Consider the following 18,613-nt stretch of genomic DNA (forward strand, 5'->3'; position numbering starts at 1 on the left):
GCAATGGTTGCCCTATGGTCAGGTTTTGTAAGCTGAAATTTACTTAACCTGGCCTGGTCCTGGCAGTTTGCAACGCCAAAAAATCTCCCTGGCCTCGTCCCTCCTGGAAAACGGAGGTGACACGTCCCAGTTGCCAGGAACGCCCCTACTCCGCCTCCCAAGCGCAAAAGCCTGTCAGTCAGGCTGCAGCTGGGAGACAGTACAAGCAAACTCGCAGATGGAGGGCTGCACATGCACAGTCCTCACACCATTGGAGATGTACGCTAACCATCAGGTTAGCGTACATAACAATCTTTCCCGAGGAGTACTGGAGCCGATGGCTAACAGTCATCGATGGCACCACTTGGGGAGTTTGAGGACCAGCTGCCACTTCCTAGAACTCTGCAGTAAGTGAGAGGGGGTGCTCAACACAGCACAACAGATACACCTGTGAGGGAGGTGTTACCAGTGTGCTGCAATAGTCCCAGGAACGCCTGTCGTTTGTGGGCGGCCCTACTGACATCACTCGTGATGTCAGTAGGTGGACTTCCTGCTCTATTAGAGCAGGAGGTCCACTGGGGCTTGCGGCCACGAGACCCTACCACCAGGGTCTCGTCGCAAGCCATCGCGACCATCACCTGGCCGCTCGCATAAGCTGTTGGTGGTCACCTACAGCTATGCGAGCGGCCAAGAGGCTGTCTTGAAAAATAAAAAGGGGCGCCCTGATTCAGAGTGAGCGCTCTCAAAGAGCGTCCGGCTCTGAATCAGGCCCTATGATCACTAATGCAGCATATTCTTGTCCTCTATTGTACTGTAAGTCACTGGTTTCTTGTTCACTTATTTGTTTATGTGCATTGTAAGGTGCTGCGGAACACTTTTGGCGACTTATAAAGAGAGGATAATAATAATGTCACTAAGAGGCACTACTGTGTGGCATAATTTGAATTGGGGGTACTATTATGTGGTTACGCCGAGACCACCACACCTGGATCTCCATGCTTTGCCTGTGGTTGGCCGCACAAATGCTCTTTTTTAAAAATGTGTAGTTACGGCTCTGCTTTGGTGTGCGTGTGCGCAGATAGGTCCTCTGCGTTCAGCACCCCTGTCCTAAAAATTTTCTACAGTGAACACTAATATTCTACAACTGCTAAACTAGGGCTTGGTCAATTGGGAAAATGCCTTCCTTTTTCTTTGTGTGTGACCTACACCAATGTAGTGCCAGCTTTACCTAATTGTGTACACACCTATAGATATCTGTCGAATATGTCTGGTGGGAAGGAATATCTGGTCCATTTTCCAGCTTCTGGGAGCAAATTTCTATTGTTATTTGCTCCTATACATTACCAGATTTTCAGTCCCACTACACGGATTGGACAGATATATCTATAGGTGTGTACACAGCTTAATAACAGAACCAACACAATACCAAACGTTTGACTATGGCACATGTTTGAATCCCCTGCAGGATGAGCTCTGTTATATGTATTTTAATACAGAGAATGATGTGTACTTGTATGTTGCTCTAATATTAATTATATTTTTAAGAGCATAGACTAAGAAGTGGGAGGAGCCAGGAATAGTAAGGGGAGGAGTCTATGCCAGGAGACAGATGCTGACGCGAGGCGGGCCTGTGTGCTCTTTAAATGCCAGGGCCTATTTTTAGTCCCAGTCCGGCCCTGCTGACCACACTGTATGCGACCTCCTCTGTGTGTAGCTGCTCCTGTGGTGGTATAGTGGAGTGGCAGTACTGTTGCTAGCAGCGGCTGCTGTCAAGTTGAGCAGTGTGTGTTGTGCTGGCTCGATCATGCTGCTGAGATCCGTCCAGGGTGGGTGGAGAATGGACTGCATCAGGTCAAAGTTTGTGGCAGTGTGGCCCCCCCCCCCCAATGTGTGCATTGTTCCCTGCTAGAATTCTCATTTCACACCCTACTGACTTCTCTATGTGTGTGCTGACTGTTAGCTCCTTAACCACTTGCCTGGCACGGTCGTATTAGATACGACCACAGCAGGCTGGGCTTTCCCTGTATTTTTTGATAGTGTGAATCAAAGAAAAAATTTCACAGTTTGAACTTTTACAGAAAGACAATTTGGTGAAAGTTCAGTCACAAAACTGGTTGGATAAACTGGAGTCTTCAATTGCCACACATAAGAAAGATCTAATTCTGTTTAAAAAGAAAAAATTTGACAGAGTAAATTGGGACTACCTGTTGCAGAATGTGTATCCCTGGCTGACAGGGACGTCCTCTCAAAGGCCAAGGAATACCAAATTTAGAAAACCATACAGACAGTTTCGAGAAAATGACTCTACAAGCGAATCAAACACCTCCGCTGGAGAGTCACAGGAGGGTCCTAGTACTTCTGGTCACATGGCAAAAAAGCCCCCTTTAGGGGTAAAGACCCGCGCACGACGCGGAAGGGATGGAGACCTACTCGGAGAGGGGGACAATACAAACGCGGGGAGAGGTCGCGGACGATCCAGGAGAATTTAGTGTTCAATCGAATAGGATCCTGAGTAACATAGAAACATCAGTCCTCAACAAGTGCTTGTCATTTGTTCCCACTAACAGGTTCAATGAACTGGAGTGGAAAATTTATGTCACTTGTCTACAGAGACAATTAAAACTAAAAGATTACTTCAGCAATATACCTCAATCTGTAAACACCAGGGGTAACAAATATTCTGTGTTTAAAAAGAAATCCCAATTTGACCCTGTTTCTAACAACACTTCCATCCCAGCCTATATTAAAGCACTTGTGCAAGTGCAAATACTGATAGATCATATTCTAACTTAACTAAGGATGAATGGAGGGCTCTTAAACAACTGAGGTCATATGATATCATGATCCTCCATGCCGAAAAAGGCGGGGGGATTGTGATTTGTCTATAAGATTACAAAACTGAAGTATACTCACAACTTCTTAATTCTGAAGCATATGACAAACTTCCAGTAGATCCAACTGCTAAATACAAGAAAGAACTGGATGACATTCTGGATCAAGCTGTGTTGGAAGGTGCGATTCCTGTGGAAACCTCAGACTTTTTGAAAAATGACTTCCCACGTGTTCCAATTATATACTAACTCCCGAAAATTCATGAGCGTCTTGATAAACCCCCGGGATTCCCTGTATTTGAATTTCTCCAAAATTTTTGGACTACTTCATCCAACCTGGTATACAAGATGAACCCACATTTCTTCAGGACACGACTGCTCTGCTGAATAAATTCATGGACTTGAAAGACATCCCATCTAATACCTGGCTCTGTTCACTCGACATATCGAGCCTCTATACCAGTATACCTCACAGTGCAGGAATAGAGGCCAGAGATTAGAAACAAGTGACTGGTCCTCTGAGTTTTTTTTTTTAAGTTACTTGAACTCACACTTACACGTAATTATTTTCTTTTTAACAGTGAGTTCAACAGCGTACAGGGTGTGCGATGGGGTCACATGTCGCACACTCGTATGCTAATGCATTTATGTTTATGATAGAACGAAGGCTATTTTGTTTTTACAGATATGTCCCCCGACATCTTTTATTACACACGTTATATAGATGACGTCCTACTTTTGTGGACTGGGACACAGGACTCCTTTATGAGACACTTAGAGGAGAATGCTGCATTGGACTGTCCAATTAAAGTCACGTTTGAAATGAGCCAGACTAATATACATTATTTGGATGTTGACATCAATATTCGGAATGGTCAACTAACTACAGGTATATTTACCAAACCCACTGATCGCAATAAGATTCTAGCGGCACAGAGCCACCATCCTCCAGCTTTGAAAAGGGGTTTACCCTACTGACAACTCCTGCGAGTAAAGAGATTGACAAGTAATCCTGAGGAGTTACAATCCAAAATGCAGTTGATGGTAGAGAAATTCCATAATAGAGAATATTCCCATCCAGTTCTTGAAGAGGCCAAACATAGAGTTGACGCTATACCTAGAAGTAACACTTTAAAGAAATCTTGCGAATCTTCTGGTCAGAGAGAAGATCGGATCCATTGGGTCCAAAAATACTCCACAGCAGATAAATCTATTAAGAAAATTTCGAAATCTTTATGGCCAATTATAGAACAGGATATGGATCTGAAAAATTTTAAATGCATGAGCACCATGTCATGTTATTCCAGAGGACGCAATATACGGGAATGGTTGGTCCTTACAGATGTATCCAAAATAAAACCCTCCAATATTCAACTTAGACCTGGAGGGTGTTACAAGTGCCTCGGCTGCACTACCTGCAGCTTCCTTACTGCCACAAAATATTTCTATCAGCCTCACTCGGGAGCGGAATTTAACATACGTTTCCCTTTAACCTGCACCAGTACCTCCTATGTAGTATACCTCATCAAATGACTATGTGGGCTCTACTACATAGGGAAAACAATCAGAACATCCAAAGAACGGATGTGCCAACACAGATCGGCTATAAGAGCAGCATTGAATAACAAGGACATAGACCAACCGGTCGCCAAACATTTTGTAGCGGCAAAACATAATTTATCTGCGTTAAAATATATCATCAAGTTCCAGAATCATTACGTGGTGGCGATCATATTACTTCAACTGGAGACATTATGGATCCACAAGTTGGATACCGTGAGACCAAGGGGTTTGAATGATCAACTGACCTAGAATGTTTTTCAGTAACTCATTGATAATTGCCCTATTACAGTATATTCTTATTCATGCACAGTTTTCTTCTATTCACTTCTAATTGATCTAAATTATCATTATGCTTTGCTGGACTCTACCAATACCTATATATGGCATTCAGATTTTTATCTTGTTGATGCCACTAACACTATCTTTTCCTCTATGCGTTTGCTTAATGTCTTGTGTTGATGTATTTTTTCCATGTCTATATGTTTTTTTCTTTTGTCTGTTTACACATTTCCATGGTAACTGCTTTCCAGCCAGTCTCCGTGTCCAGACTCACGTTCCCATGGTGACGCACAGAAGCAAGGACGTGAGCGGTGCAGGCCCAGATGTGATATCAGACCAGGAAACGGTGGGGGTCCCGGAGCTGACTGAATGTTACCGGACACTGTCTTCTTGGAGGAGGACTATATAGGTAAGTGTCTTGCATTGTATATTTACACTGTACATACTGAAGATGGATTAAATTCTGAAACTTTGATTTCTCAACCAGTGCATTTGCATCTATTATTAAAAGTCCATATTGAGTGCCGCTCTATCCACGTCTATATTGCTTCCTTTGTGAGCTGAGCACTACGGCTGTTGCTTATTGTATTGGAGTGCCTGCAATGTGGCTTATTAATAATATAATATATATATATATATATATATATATATATATATACACATACATACATACATACATATATACACACACACACATATATATATATATATATATATATATATATATATATATATATACACACATACATACACCATAGACAAAAAAAAACTTAGTTTCACATGTCCCATTAAGGCTGCTTAGACATGATCTGAAAATTCACAAAACCTATTAATTTTCTGCCACTCAAACTTCAAAAAGCAATGAAGTTACGATCATTAAGGCTGACTCCTTAATGGACGTGTTCCTTGCATAATACAGATATGGTATGCCATTATACCCTGTGGTTAACTGCAGATTCAGCACTGTCACAGAATGAGATTGCTGTCACTCACAAAATGGTGGAGCTGCTAATTCACAGAATTGTGCGCTCATTGGAATACACACATCTCTCCAGGGCACCACAGGCTGATAGCCCGGGGCTATCCCCAGCACCCCTGGGCGGTGGGTGCTGGGTGATTTGTGTTGTGTATGAATAAATTATATTTATATTTTCTTTTGCAGTACTACTACAGGTCCCAGCAGGCATCCCCCGCATACTGGCACTTGGAGAACCACAAGTACCAACAGGCGGGGCACTAAGGGCCTGCTGGTACTTATAATACCCCTGCAAAATAAATATTCAAATAAAACAGACAGACACCATTTTTAAAAATATTTTATTAAGCGGGACCTTCACCTGGGGGGCGGCAGCCTTAAGCTCTTTAACATGGCTGCCGCTCCCCCAGGACTTCTATGGCGTCTTCACCTGGAGGGAGACAGCCTTTAAGCTCTTTTTCCTGGCTGTCGCCCATCCAGTGCTTCCATGGCGTCTTCTATCTTCTGTTTTCGGCAGCTCTTTTCTGCTGCCTCGCCGCCGCCGACTGAGTGCACGGCAACTCGCGCTGGCAATATTTTAGCCAGCCGAGGAGGCGGAGAGATGACGTCGCGAGCAGTGATTGGCTCGCAGCGGCCACCTTTGAATTTCCAATTCCAATTTTTGAAAAGGGCAACACTCGGTTCCATTGAAGTCAATGGTGAGAACAGCTCATTGGCCGAGAGGCGGAAGGCTCGCCTCTCTCAGCCAATGAGCGCTCCGCACCGGGATTTCTGTACTGAAATCCTGAGCGGCAGCGCTGTCATTCAGGTAGTAGTGTTCTTAGAGAACACTACTAATGTGCGAGGATCCAGGTATCTCGTTTTTTTTTTTCAATTACGGCTCGCGGCGGCCATCTTTGAAATTCAAAAATGGTGCAGAGGCGCCATTTTTGATATGGGCGCTGCTGCTGTATTCGGCAGAATGGCTGGCAGGGACTGGATCCTCTCGGATCCAGGCCCGCCGCTAACGCCCGCACCGCCAGACCCTCCGCCGCTGCTGGGTCCCGGAGACACCTGGGCCGCTGACGACACCCTCGAGCCACCGCTGATGTCCCCACTGCCGCATCAGTGTCCCCGCCGCTTCTACCATTGTTTTTTTCCAGCGCCACCAGGCCTGCAAATGACTGCCATCTTGCTGCACCCAAGTGAAGCCACTAAGACTACACCTGCTTGAGGCTCCTACTGAGGCTGCACAACAAGTCCTGTCTTTATAATGGCGCATTCTCGAGGTAATAGTTTAAAAACTGTAACTTTCTAATTTACCTGAACCCCAAAAAGCACGCACCCTGGCACAATGGCTACCTAACAAACCCCAAGTCTATCTATCTATCTATATATATATATTATATATATACACACACATATATATATATATATACACATACATATGTGTATGTGTGTGTAAACAGGAGCAGAATATATATAATGTTCAATATATATCTGTATATATACATATATATCGATAGATATCACAGAGCCTCTGATTTGGGATGGCAACCGACCATCGATGTTTTGAAACCATCAATGGTCTGACTGAAACAAAGTGGTTTGCTATTGCTGGTGGCCATCAATGTTGCACCATCGATGGCAACCCTCAATCGATGTTTAGGAAACATCGACAGTTGTGGTCTACACAGATCTCGACCAATCGCTAAACAATTGATGGCTTCTAACAATGGTTGAACCATCGATGGTACAGCTGTCAATGGCCATCACTACAGTATAACATAAATATTGCTATTTTTCTGGTATACTGTGTTTGAAAAAAAAAATTTTTCAAATAAAATAGTGATGGATAAGTTTACAATTATGGTCTTGACCTAATTCAATCCTAAAAGAAACCGACAATTTTGGAGCGGTTTTTGGAAAAATAATTAGTCAGTTAAGTGGTTAATGAAACTTCACTGCAGCTTTGGAATAAAGTGGGGTGTGGTCTGTCCTCCGGAAACCAAAGAAGCTATTTTCTGCACATGTATTGCAGACAGTGGTAGATTAAGGACCTCTTGCTGTCACGTGGGAAGAAACAGCTGGAGGATTTGACATTCTGGTTTTGCAGGCAGCATGTGTTTTATATCCTGCGTCTGTCTGCCCTGTCTATGGGCCTGATTCAGAGCTGAACGCTCTGACCAGAGCGCTCGCTCTGAATCAGGGCCATCCTCCATTACAATGGAGCGTCCTCCTGGACGCTCGTATAGCTGTGGGTCACCACCCACAGCATATACGAGCGTCCTAAAAGATGGTCGCGATGGTGTTGACCATCGCGACCATCGGACTTGCGAAGGAGACCCTGCGGTAGGGTCTCCCAGCCGCAAGCCCAGGAGTGATTTTGGCTCTATCAGAGCCAAAATCACTCCCACTGACATCACTAGTGATGTCAGTGGGGCTGGCTCCAGACGGTAGGCGTTCCCATGGGAACACCTCCGTCTGGCAGGCACGCCCCCGACACGCCCACCAAAGGGGGCGTGCTGTCAATCTACATCGACAGCACGCCCCCTTTGGTGCGAGACCCCGAGCGATGGAAAAACAGTCGCTCGTTGGGTCTCCCGCATGCACACGACGGAGCTCCCTCCGTCGTGCGCATGCGCAGTGGGGAACATCGACCCACTTGCGAGCGTACTGCCGCTCACGAGTGGGTCTGAATGACCCCCTATGTTCCATATGCATAGTATCGGCCTGCCGTCTATGTTCCATATCCTTAGTGTCTGCCTGTCCAGTCTGTGTTACATATCCTGCAACTGCTTCTCCTATCTGTGTTCCATATCCTGCGTCTACCTCTCCTGTCTGTGTTCCATATCCTGCGTCTGCCTCTCCTGTCTGTGTTCCATATCCTGCATCTGCTTCTCCTGTCTGTGTTACATATCCTGCATCTGCTTCTCCTGTCTGTGTTCCATATCCTGCGTCTGCCTCTCCTATCTGTGTTCCATATCCTGCATCTTCTTCTCCTGTCTGTGTTACATATCCTGCATCTGCTTCTCCTGTCTGTGTTCCATATCCTGCATCTGCTTCTCCTGTCTGTGTTACATATCCTGCATCTTCCTCTCCTATCTGTGTTACATATCCTGCATCTTCCTCTCCTATCTGTGTTACATATCCTGCATCTGCCTCTCCTGTCTGTTTAACATATCCTGCATCTGCCTCTCCTGTGTTACATATCCTGCGTCTGACTGTTCTGTCTGTGTTACATATCCTGCATCTACCTCTCCTGTCTTTGTTCCATACCGTTTCTGTACTATCTACATTTACCGAGTCCCTGGCTCGTGCAGCTGGTACTAATGCGGGAGCGAGCATCTGATCGTATCCTACCTAAAAACGACACGATTTCCACACAATTCATCATACGACGCGTTGAAAATCGTACAATTGGCCCGAAATCGCCCTAGTGTATGGCCAGCATTAGAGGTCCCTTTGATGGGACAAGAAAATATGTTCTTCTACAAGTTAGCAGTTTTTCAGTGGGCCCTAACATTGCATTTCCCTGGTGGGCCCTTCATGTCTCATCTGCTTCGATAACTTCGATTACTACTTATTACATCTTGGCCGATCCTTAATATTTGCTGGTATCCCCCTGAAAACAGCCGTTTTCAAGGAAAATCCCACAAATATTTAATGATGAAAATGCCCCTAAAATGAAATACGATATTTGCACTTTTAATGGTTTGAAAATCTGGTACTTTACAGTATAGTAATTATAAGCCATTATAGGTTTATAAGCCTACTCTTCTTTATACATACACCGTAGCATGCTAGTATACAAAACCAGTTTAAAGCGCTGCATACAGCAAGTTTCCATTTGAACTGCATCCTTCACTAAAATGTAATATTATTTACAAATGCTAAGAATACATTATGTAGGGAAACAACAGTGGTCTTATGCAACAGTAATGTGAGGGAAAACTATTTTAGCTTTTGCTAAACATTTATATTGACCCTTACTAGTGAAGCAAGACCAACACAGCATCACATTTTCTATGTCACTTGTTAAAACATTCCTGTATCCAATGAGATGTGTATAGATAGGGCATCATTTTAATAATAGTGGCAGTAAAACAAATTATTTTTTTTTGGCACTACTGAACATGCCAATCTTTACTTACTAAGCTGTACCCTTTTATAAATGCACACCCTTAGTGATAACAGGCTCCATTCCTCATACACAAAACTAGTGTGAGCACATCTTGATTTGTGGAGAATGTTTACAACCAAATAAATCTTATGGTGTTTTCTTCTTTTGACAATGTATGTATTACTTGTTTATAAGACAAAAATAAAAAAAGAAGCACAGAGCTAACACTCACCTTGAGAAAGTATCCTCTGCTGCCAGCAACCACTGCACCTTTCTCTCCTTCAAAGCCATCCACCATGACCACAAGGTCCACATGGGAGTATCTTTTGCGTTCATTACAGTCTCCCCAGGAGCATTCAACTTTATTATCATTGTCCTAAATGTAATAAGCATGTTAGAACGAAACTCACAAAACAAGAAAATGCAAAAGACATGTCACACTATTTAGCTTGATTATTTTGCAATATATACTCCTTCCATAGTTTTTCATTTACTCCTCCATGTCTGGATTTAAACTGGTTTTAACAAGCATGAGTTGTGCATAATTACACACAAAAAAAATAAAAAATGGGGCCAAATGTAATAGGGTGAGAGTTTAGAAAATGTGAGAAATTCTCACACTTTTTCAACTCTGGCAAATAAGGCAGTGTACCGTGTAGCTGGGTCTCCAAAAACCCAAACAAGCATTTGTTGGAAAATCCCACTAAGAGGGGTATTCAATATGGGAGCGAAAAGTCCAGCACGGACTTTTCGCTCCACATCGGAGATTTTCCTGGGATAAAGTATCGGGCGCGCGCCTGCTTTATCCCCGTATTCAATATAAAACCTACGAAAACGGGAACCTGCGAAGTGGGATCTGCGAAAAAAAAACGAAATTTATCTGGAATAATTGTAGGACCCCCCTAAAACTGTAAAAACATGGGGGATCACTATGGGTACCCCCGTTTTAGCCTGCAAACGAAAGTCGGGGATTTAAATAGCCACAGCAGGTGTTTTTTCCCGACATTGAAGAAGTGTTGCAGAGGAGCACTTATTTTTTTCGTTTTTTTAAGTGGTCCCATCAAATTTGGGGTACACGAAAATTGGTAGTAGCATATTTTTATGTCCCTAAAGTAAGTTTTAAAAAATTCTGCAACTATGCACCTGCCGCTAATAACCTATTCTAGAATACACCTGCCGCATATTTTCAGAATAGCCCTGAACCTATTTCCTATTTTTAAACACTTTTTTCCACCCCAATTTTTTAATTCATTTTTTGGGGTGTCCCTATTTTTCTTTAAAACTTTTTTTTGACACAGTTATTTTTAAAATGTCATTCCCAGGGGTGCAGGCTATTTTTTTTTAAGCCTGCACCCCAATTCTGCACTTTTTTCCGCCACCTATTCAATGGTGAAAAGATATCCCCTTTTTTTCAAAGACTTTTCGAACCTGCGAAAAGTCTTTGAAATTGAATACGGTGTAAAACCAAAACATCCGAAAATGACGTCGTCAGTGCGAAAACATCGCAAAAACTGAGTTTTCGCTCCATATTGAATACCCCTGAAAGTCTCTAAGGAACGGCTAGTGGACCTGCTGGTAGTCTGGAAACGTCCCCCCACGGTACCTTCTACACACACACCAATGTGTTTCGACTCACATGGCTACCCTGAGGAAGACACTGAAAAATTGAGTGTCGAAACTGCCTACATTTGCCTTTTAAAACAGTGGATTGTTAATAACTTGTTTTTTGCTTTTTAAGGAATAAAATAATCTTGAAATATTTCACTATGTGGAGCCATATGTTTTTCTCTTTTATATGTTCTCTGGATTGTTTTGGGTGTGCCATCCCTGTCCAAGAGAAGATTTAAAAACAAGAGAACCAAGCAAGAATCGTTATTACTTGGGATATATTGGATCATCAGTTGAAATAACTTTCCGGCATTTGAATACCTGTATACCTGACTTTTTGGCGCAAGATCTAAACCTATTTTACTTGTACTAATAGTGTGAGAGTTTACTGCTAAACACTCACATTTTCTAAAAACTCTCACTCAATAACATTTGGACCATGGTTTCAAATTTCAAAAACTATGTTTTAAATTTGTGAACAACAAATTTTAAGTTGGGATCATATATTTTTAGAATATCTTTGTTTATAACAACATGAATATTACTAATTCTGTGAAAAAAGTGACAACTGTTTTTATTTTCTTAATAGAGAGAGCTTTTCCTGTTCTTGTACTGTGCGGTTGACACATAAGAATAGCAGAAACCTTTTGAATTGTCCTCCTTAGATTCGTTCAATAGCTGTTCCTTTAACAAAACAGTACCTGAAGCAGAGTTGCTACTTTCCACAAAATGGCACTCTGGAGTTGGTGGTGCACACATTAGTTTTGCTAGGCATCTATCATAATACAAGCTTAAATTCTATCTAGCAGTTGTGCACTAGAGATGAAGGGAGACTCCACTCCCCTCAGAGCTCTTGGTGCTGGTAGACACCAAAAGTGCACCATTTCTACAACCGTACCATCTCTCCCTTCCTCCGCAACTCAGTCACAAGCTACTCTATGTAAGCATACCAGACTAGTCCCGCCTCACGCCGCTTTTCACCTCCACCGGGCCAAGAACAGCAATGAGTGCCATGCACACACATGAAGTTGGACTTTTACGTGGCGAAATGCGCGCAAAAGTCGCACAGTCCCAGGACCAACCTTTCACCTCCTCTTATCTGACCACATCTCTAGATTAACCATCTGGGAACAGGATGAATGGGTAAGAAAGCTGAGGGTACTGACAATAGCTTGCAGCCAGGTGGGGCTTCTCATTTTCCTTCATCCTGTCTCTATGATGTCTCCTGCTTTACAGTTTTAGTCTTTCCTCCCCCCACAGACCGTAGTATATCAAGGCTTAAACAGTCAGTTCTTTAACTATTGAAAAAAAATATGTATTATGTTTAAGTGTAGTATGCTTAACGGTTAGATATAAGTCCATATTCCAGCTGCCTAGGAATGATGTAGATAAACAGCTTGAGAGGTAATCAAAAGGGACATGGAAAGAATAGGGGCAGATGGGAGATAGATAGGAAGGTGGGGATAGAGGAAACTATATAAAAAAACAAAAAACAAAACAATGGCGGGCCACAATGGCCAGCAACCCAACGATTCAAGGGTCAAAAATAATAGTACTTTATAATCCCACGTATATGTAACCTGCCATCCATTACCCTATCATTTAATGCTGCTCCACTTACTATTAATGTAAAATTCTGATGAGTGGTACACACACAGATTGCTGCCAAATCATATTTTAGGATACAGTTCACCAAATTTTCAAAACCTAGTTTTTTTTCTGCTGGGTACTTACTTTAGAATAGTTCTTATGTTAATTTCAGGCTCCCCAGAATTAGTGACTTATGAACATGACTGAGAATAGTTAGATACCAGACTGCAGCACTTATCGAACATTGTGAAAAGAAAAAAAGTAATGATGTTGCCCATGGCAACCAATCAGATATTTTCTTTTCATTATTCTAGACTATACTAGATAAATGACAGCTAGAATCTCATACATTTCTATGGTCATCTTCTCCACTTTTCCATATGACTGCATTGCCAACACCTGGAACCTATATCTTCCCAAATAAATTTTCAGGTTTTTAATTTTTTCTATTTAAATGTTCTTGTCTCTAAGGTGAAATACAATTTGTGATATCAATTTATGAAAAAGAAAATTATGAAAGTAACAGGCCATAACATTTTTTAAACTTTTTATAACATTTTTGATATTTGTCTGGAATATAGCAGACATTTTTCACAAGTTACTATAAAAACAAACATTGCTAAAAAACAGAAGATCCCATTAATTTGGTATGGACAAACTTAAAACATCAAGGGATAAAACACAATTTTTTAAAATTCTAAACCAGAGGTTTTTTTGGGGAAATTTGCTTTTAAATATCCCAGTGGTGTGGTATACCAAATTAAAGCCTGTAATTAATCCTGGCTTGTGAAAATTAGGTTTTCATGAGATTTTAAGAGTATTTAAATCCTCATAAGTAAAATAAAAAACAAATATATCTACGAGATAAAAAAAAAATTGTATGCAGAGTGCAATAAGAATGGGAAACCTAAGGCAAAAATAATAATGGATGAGTGGAATGACCCATAACTTTGGCCCTCATTCAGAGCCGTTCGCTATTTGCGGTCGTTCGTTTAAAAACAAGGGGTGGCTATTCAAATGATCCGTACGCACATTGCAGTCTGTTCACACCTCTAAGTCTGAACGAGCGAGCAAAACATACGCTCGTTTATTTGTTAAAAACGCCCCCTGGCCGCTCACACCATACGTCATGTCCGCTATTTATTTGATTAATCGAGTACATCGACCAGCGTATGAACTGCTCGCTATTCTTGTGGTTGGTGTTTGCTACCACAAATTTGCGACCAGTTCTGGCTATAAAAGAACCCAGTGACGTGGACAATGACGCTGCTGTTTTAAATATACACACCCATAAAACACCCGTTTTGACCTTTAAGCACGCCTGCGTTCGGATCTCCACTCCCCATTTTCAAGCACCTTCCCCTGTTACCACCCACATACGCCTCATTCTGTCACTCAAAATAGCAGGCACTCGCTATCTAGCGTACAAACGATTTTCGGCCGCACTGACTGGTTCGCGCATGCGTACTAAAAACCGTACGCATGCGCAGATGTGCAAACATCGCTCGGAACGAGCGTACTGCCGCTAACGAGCGGCTCTGAATGAGGGCCTTTGTTTTTTGATTGCACGGTTCAGAATGTACCTGGCTCACTCTGGCTCTTCCCCTCAGAGACAGAAAAAATTACCCATGCAGCCAGGTGCATCAGGGTGGGTGCTCTGTGGACCCTATGGACCGCGAAGAAAACAAGTTGTCAAGGTAAGTCTACCATACCTGTAATTTTCTTTTTTAGGGTCCATAGGAATCCACAGGGAAACTATGGGGATGTCCTAAAGCAGTTCCCTTAGGGAGGTGGATGTTCCTGAGCAGAAAGGAGAACTCGTCGCCCAAAGGAAGCATCCTGAGAGGAAAAAGTGTGGACAAAAGATCACGTGGCTGCCGTGCACAATTATTCAGCAGAGGCACCACAACTAAAAGTCCACGATGGCCCTACAGACAGAGTAGAATGTGCTGTCACCGTGTTTGGGACAGGGAGATCAGCCTGTGTGTACACCTGAGAGATAGTCAAACATAACCATTGAGCCAGACTCTTGCTTGTTAGCTGGCCATCCTCTTTTGTGAAAAACAAAAAGAGCATCTGATTTTCTTACAAGGTTTGTTGCTCCACATAGATACGGAGAGCAAGAACTACATCCAGGAAGGCTTCACCTACAAAAAGGTGTGGAGCCAGAAAAGCTGAAACTACAATTTCTTAATTCACATGAAAACGGGATACTACCTTAGGAAGGTAACTCTCGCTTGTACGAAGAACAGCTCTATCCTGGTGAAAAAGAAAAAAAGGCAAGTGACAAGAAAGCGTGGTCAAATCAGAGACTCTGCGTGCAGAAGAGATAGCAAGGAGAAAAAGCATCTTCGCTGTCAGCCACTTAAAATCAACAGAGTCCAGAGGTTCAAATAGGGGGGAGCTTGAAGCCCCTTAAGAACCAAAAGAAATTCCATGGTGCTACCAGTGGAACAAAAGAAGTTTGAACTTGCAGAACTCCTTGAAAAAAAAAATTCTAACATCTGGTAATGAGGCAATCCTCTGGAACCAGACTGCTAGTGCAGAAACCTGCACTCTCAAAGTAGGCAGGCAGAGACCACAGTCTAAACCCACCTGGAGAAAACCAGTACCCTGGAAATCCTGAACACCTTAGTATCATACTTTCTGTGGGCACACCATTGACCATAAGAATGCCAAAACCTGTAACAGATGCGGACAGATGCAGGCTTTCGTGCCCTAAGCATCGTTTGACATACAACTGGAAAAACCTCTCGCTCTTAGGATGGAAGATTTAAGAGCCACACCGTCAAAGCCAGAAGAGGTAAGGCCGGATGCCGGCAGGGACACTGCATCAGCAGATCCTGCCATAGAGAAAGAGGACATGGACAGTCTACAGATAGATTCTGTCTGTCGGTGACCAATGACGTCTGGGCCAAGCCGGAGCCGCCAGTACTACTGTTCCGCCTTCCTGCTTGAATTTCCTTAGAACTCTTGGGAGGAGGGAAATCGGAGGAAAGAAAGATACACCAGCTTGAAGTTCCATCTTATTACCAGTGCGTCCACAAAGGCTGCCGATGGGTCTCTGGACCTGAACCCGTACCTGGGGACCTTGTGATTGTGACGTGATGCCATGAAATCTATTTCAGGTAGACCCCATTTGTTTACCAGGACCTGAAACACTCCCGGATGGAGAGACCACTCTCTGGTTTGTATGTCCTGGCGACTTAGGGAGTCTGCTGGTATGAATATTGCTGAGATGGCTGGAAGATGACTTTCTGCCCAAATCAGAATCTTTGTCACTTCTTTCATGGCTACATAACTTCTTGTGCCTCCCTGATGATTGAGGTATGCCACGACAAGTGCTTTGTATACTGCTCACATATCCAGAATGTTCATTGGCAGATGACTTTCCTGATTTGTCCATCTTCACTGAAAGGTGTGATGACTTGTCATTGTCCCTCCCATCCACGAACACTGGCGTCCGTGGTGAGATGCACCCAATTTGGAATCCAGAATGGGCGCCCCTTGTTCATATCCTCTCTCAACCATCACAGGAGGGAGTGACGAACCTCTGCAGTGAGAAGGATCCTCTGGTACCTTATTAGATGATACTGTCCGTTCCACCTGGAGAGAATCAATTTTTGCAGGGGCCTGGAATGAAACTGAGCGTACCCCACCATGTCGAAGGTGGATACCATTTCTCTCAGGACCTGTATCACTTATAGAAAAGATACCCTTTTCTTGCGTAGCAGCTTGCATATTCGGTAGAATAGGGTCAAAATATTGTCCTCTAGCAGAAACATCCTTTTGTGTACCATCTGCTGTGTAGGAGAAAGCGATGATTTCTTCCAATTGATGATCCAGCTGTGCTCTTGTAGACAGGCTATGGTGGGTTGAAGATGGTTTTGTAAAACAACCGGAGTCTGCGCCAATATCAGAAGGTCATCCAGATATGGCAGTATTCTGACTCCCCAATACCTGAGATGGGCCGTCATGACTGCCATTATTTTGGTAAATACCTGGGGAACCGTAGATAGGCCAAGGGTAGAGCCTGTAATTGGGAAGGTTGCTGAAGGACAGCAATCCGTAAAAATTGTTGGTGAGATGGCGTAATAGGAACATGCAGATTACGCATCCTGAATGTCCAGAGAAACCATATAATCCCCAGGCTGCATTGCCAAAATAATTGAACGGAGAGTTTGCATACAAAACTTGGGTACATGGATAAACCTGTTGAGGGTTTTTAGATTTAGAATAAAACGATGAGTCCCATTCTGTTCTGAACCAGGAATAGAATGGAATAACAACCCCTTCCTTGTTGTGACCGGGATTATTACCCCTGCCTGCAGCAGGGAGTGAATGGCCTTCTCAATGGCCAAGGCCGGGACCAAATCTGATGGAGAATCTGTGCAAAAAAACTTCTGGGGAGGATGCCTCTTGAAAGTGATGGCATATCCCTGAGAGACCACTTCTCCGACCCAGGCATCTGTTGTTGAATGATGCCAGTAATCCGCAAACAGAAGAAGTCGGCCTCCCACACTGGGATCCCCCAGGAGGAGGCCCATTCCATCATGCCGAGGGTTTGTCATCCAGTTTAGACGCTGACAGTCTTCCCAACCCAGACTTCTTATTTTGTCGCCTTGATGTCATGCGAAAACTGGAGAATTTAGAGGAAAACTGTTCCTTTGTTTGTCCCTGAGGACTGAAAGACCGAAAGGAAACATGCCTATACTTTATAGTAGCCATTGATGGCAGACCTGCTGACTTAGATAAGATAGTATCTTCTCTGGCGGTTTCTAACTCTGCTCCAAAAAGTACCTTTTCATAGAAAGGTAAGACTTCCAGAGCTCTCTTTGATCCTGAATCAGCTTTCCTAGATCTTAACCAAAGGCCACTATTAACGCTGCTGATGCCCTAGAAGCTAAAATTCCAGCATCTACTGCAGCTCCACCCAGATAGGAAGCCACTTCTCGTATCTGGGAGACATAAATCTGTTCTCTGGTAGCATCTGGTAAATAGTCTTCCAATGCCCCTATCCATTCTTCAGCAGCTTTGGCTACCAAGGCACCAGCCTAGCTGGACAAGTAAAATCTCCAGATAATGAAAATATTGCTTGAAGGCATGCTTCAATTTTTCTATATGTGGAATCCTTCAGTGAAGATGCTGATGGAATAGGCAATGTAGCATTTCTGATTAAATGCGTCACATGAGTATCCACAGTAGGAGGTACCTCCCACTTAATACATTCAGAAGCTGGGAAAGGAAATAACAATGTTATTCTTTTATTTACATAAAACCATTTGTCAGGGTTACCGTATGCCTCTTCCATAAGCTCAGTGAGCTGTTCAGACACAGGAAACTCCATTTTAGTCACCTTCCAGTGATGTTTAAATATTGGAGCCTTCTTACTACAAGCTGGTTCATCACCCTGAATATCTAGGATTGATTTAACAGACCTCACCAAAGAAGGAACATCCACTGTGGACAGATGGTTCTCCTCTCCCGAACTAGTCCGAGGAGGAACCCTGCACATCATCTGATTCCTCTAATGATGCGTCCGAATCCGTATATTGATCAGACTGATAAAAAGATAACTTGCGCTTAGGCGCCTTAGTAACTACCGATCTGCTTTCAACATTAGATGGTGCCATACATTGACTGGAATGGCCATAAACATCCTTCCAGGAAGAATGCATTGGAGGT

General features: G+C 43.1%; 1 protein-coding gene across 3 annotated transcripts in view; it reads right to left on the reverse strand.

Moving 5' to 3' along the window:
• SARS1 (seryl-tRNA synthetase 1) overlaps positions 1-18,613 on the reverse strand; it is a 408,839-nt gene that overhangs the window by 141,322 nt on the left and 248,904 nt on the right. For 2 of the 3 annotated variants that reach the window (XM_088465012.1, XM_088465013.1), the window contains exon 5: positions 9,963-10,106. The exons of the other annotated variant lie outside the window; for it this stretch is intronic. In XM_088465012.1, coding sequence (XP_088321138.1) covers positions 9,963-10,106 — 144 coding nt within the window. The remainder of the gene's footprint in view (positions 1-9,962; positions 10,107-18,613) is intronic. 3 annotated transcript variants of the gene reach the window in all.

Source organism: Taudactylus pleione, unplaced genomic scaffold (assembly GCF_031769625.1).
Source record: "Taudactylus pleione unplaced genomic scaffold, aTauple2 ptg001800l, whole genome shotgun sequence".
NCBI lineage: Eukaryota > Metazoa > Chordata > Amphibia > Anura > Myobatrachidae > Taudactylus > Taudactylus pleione.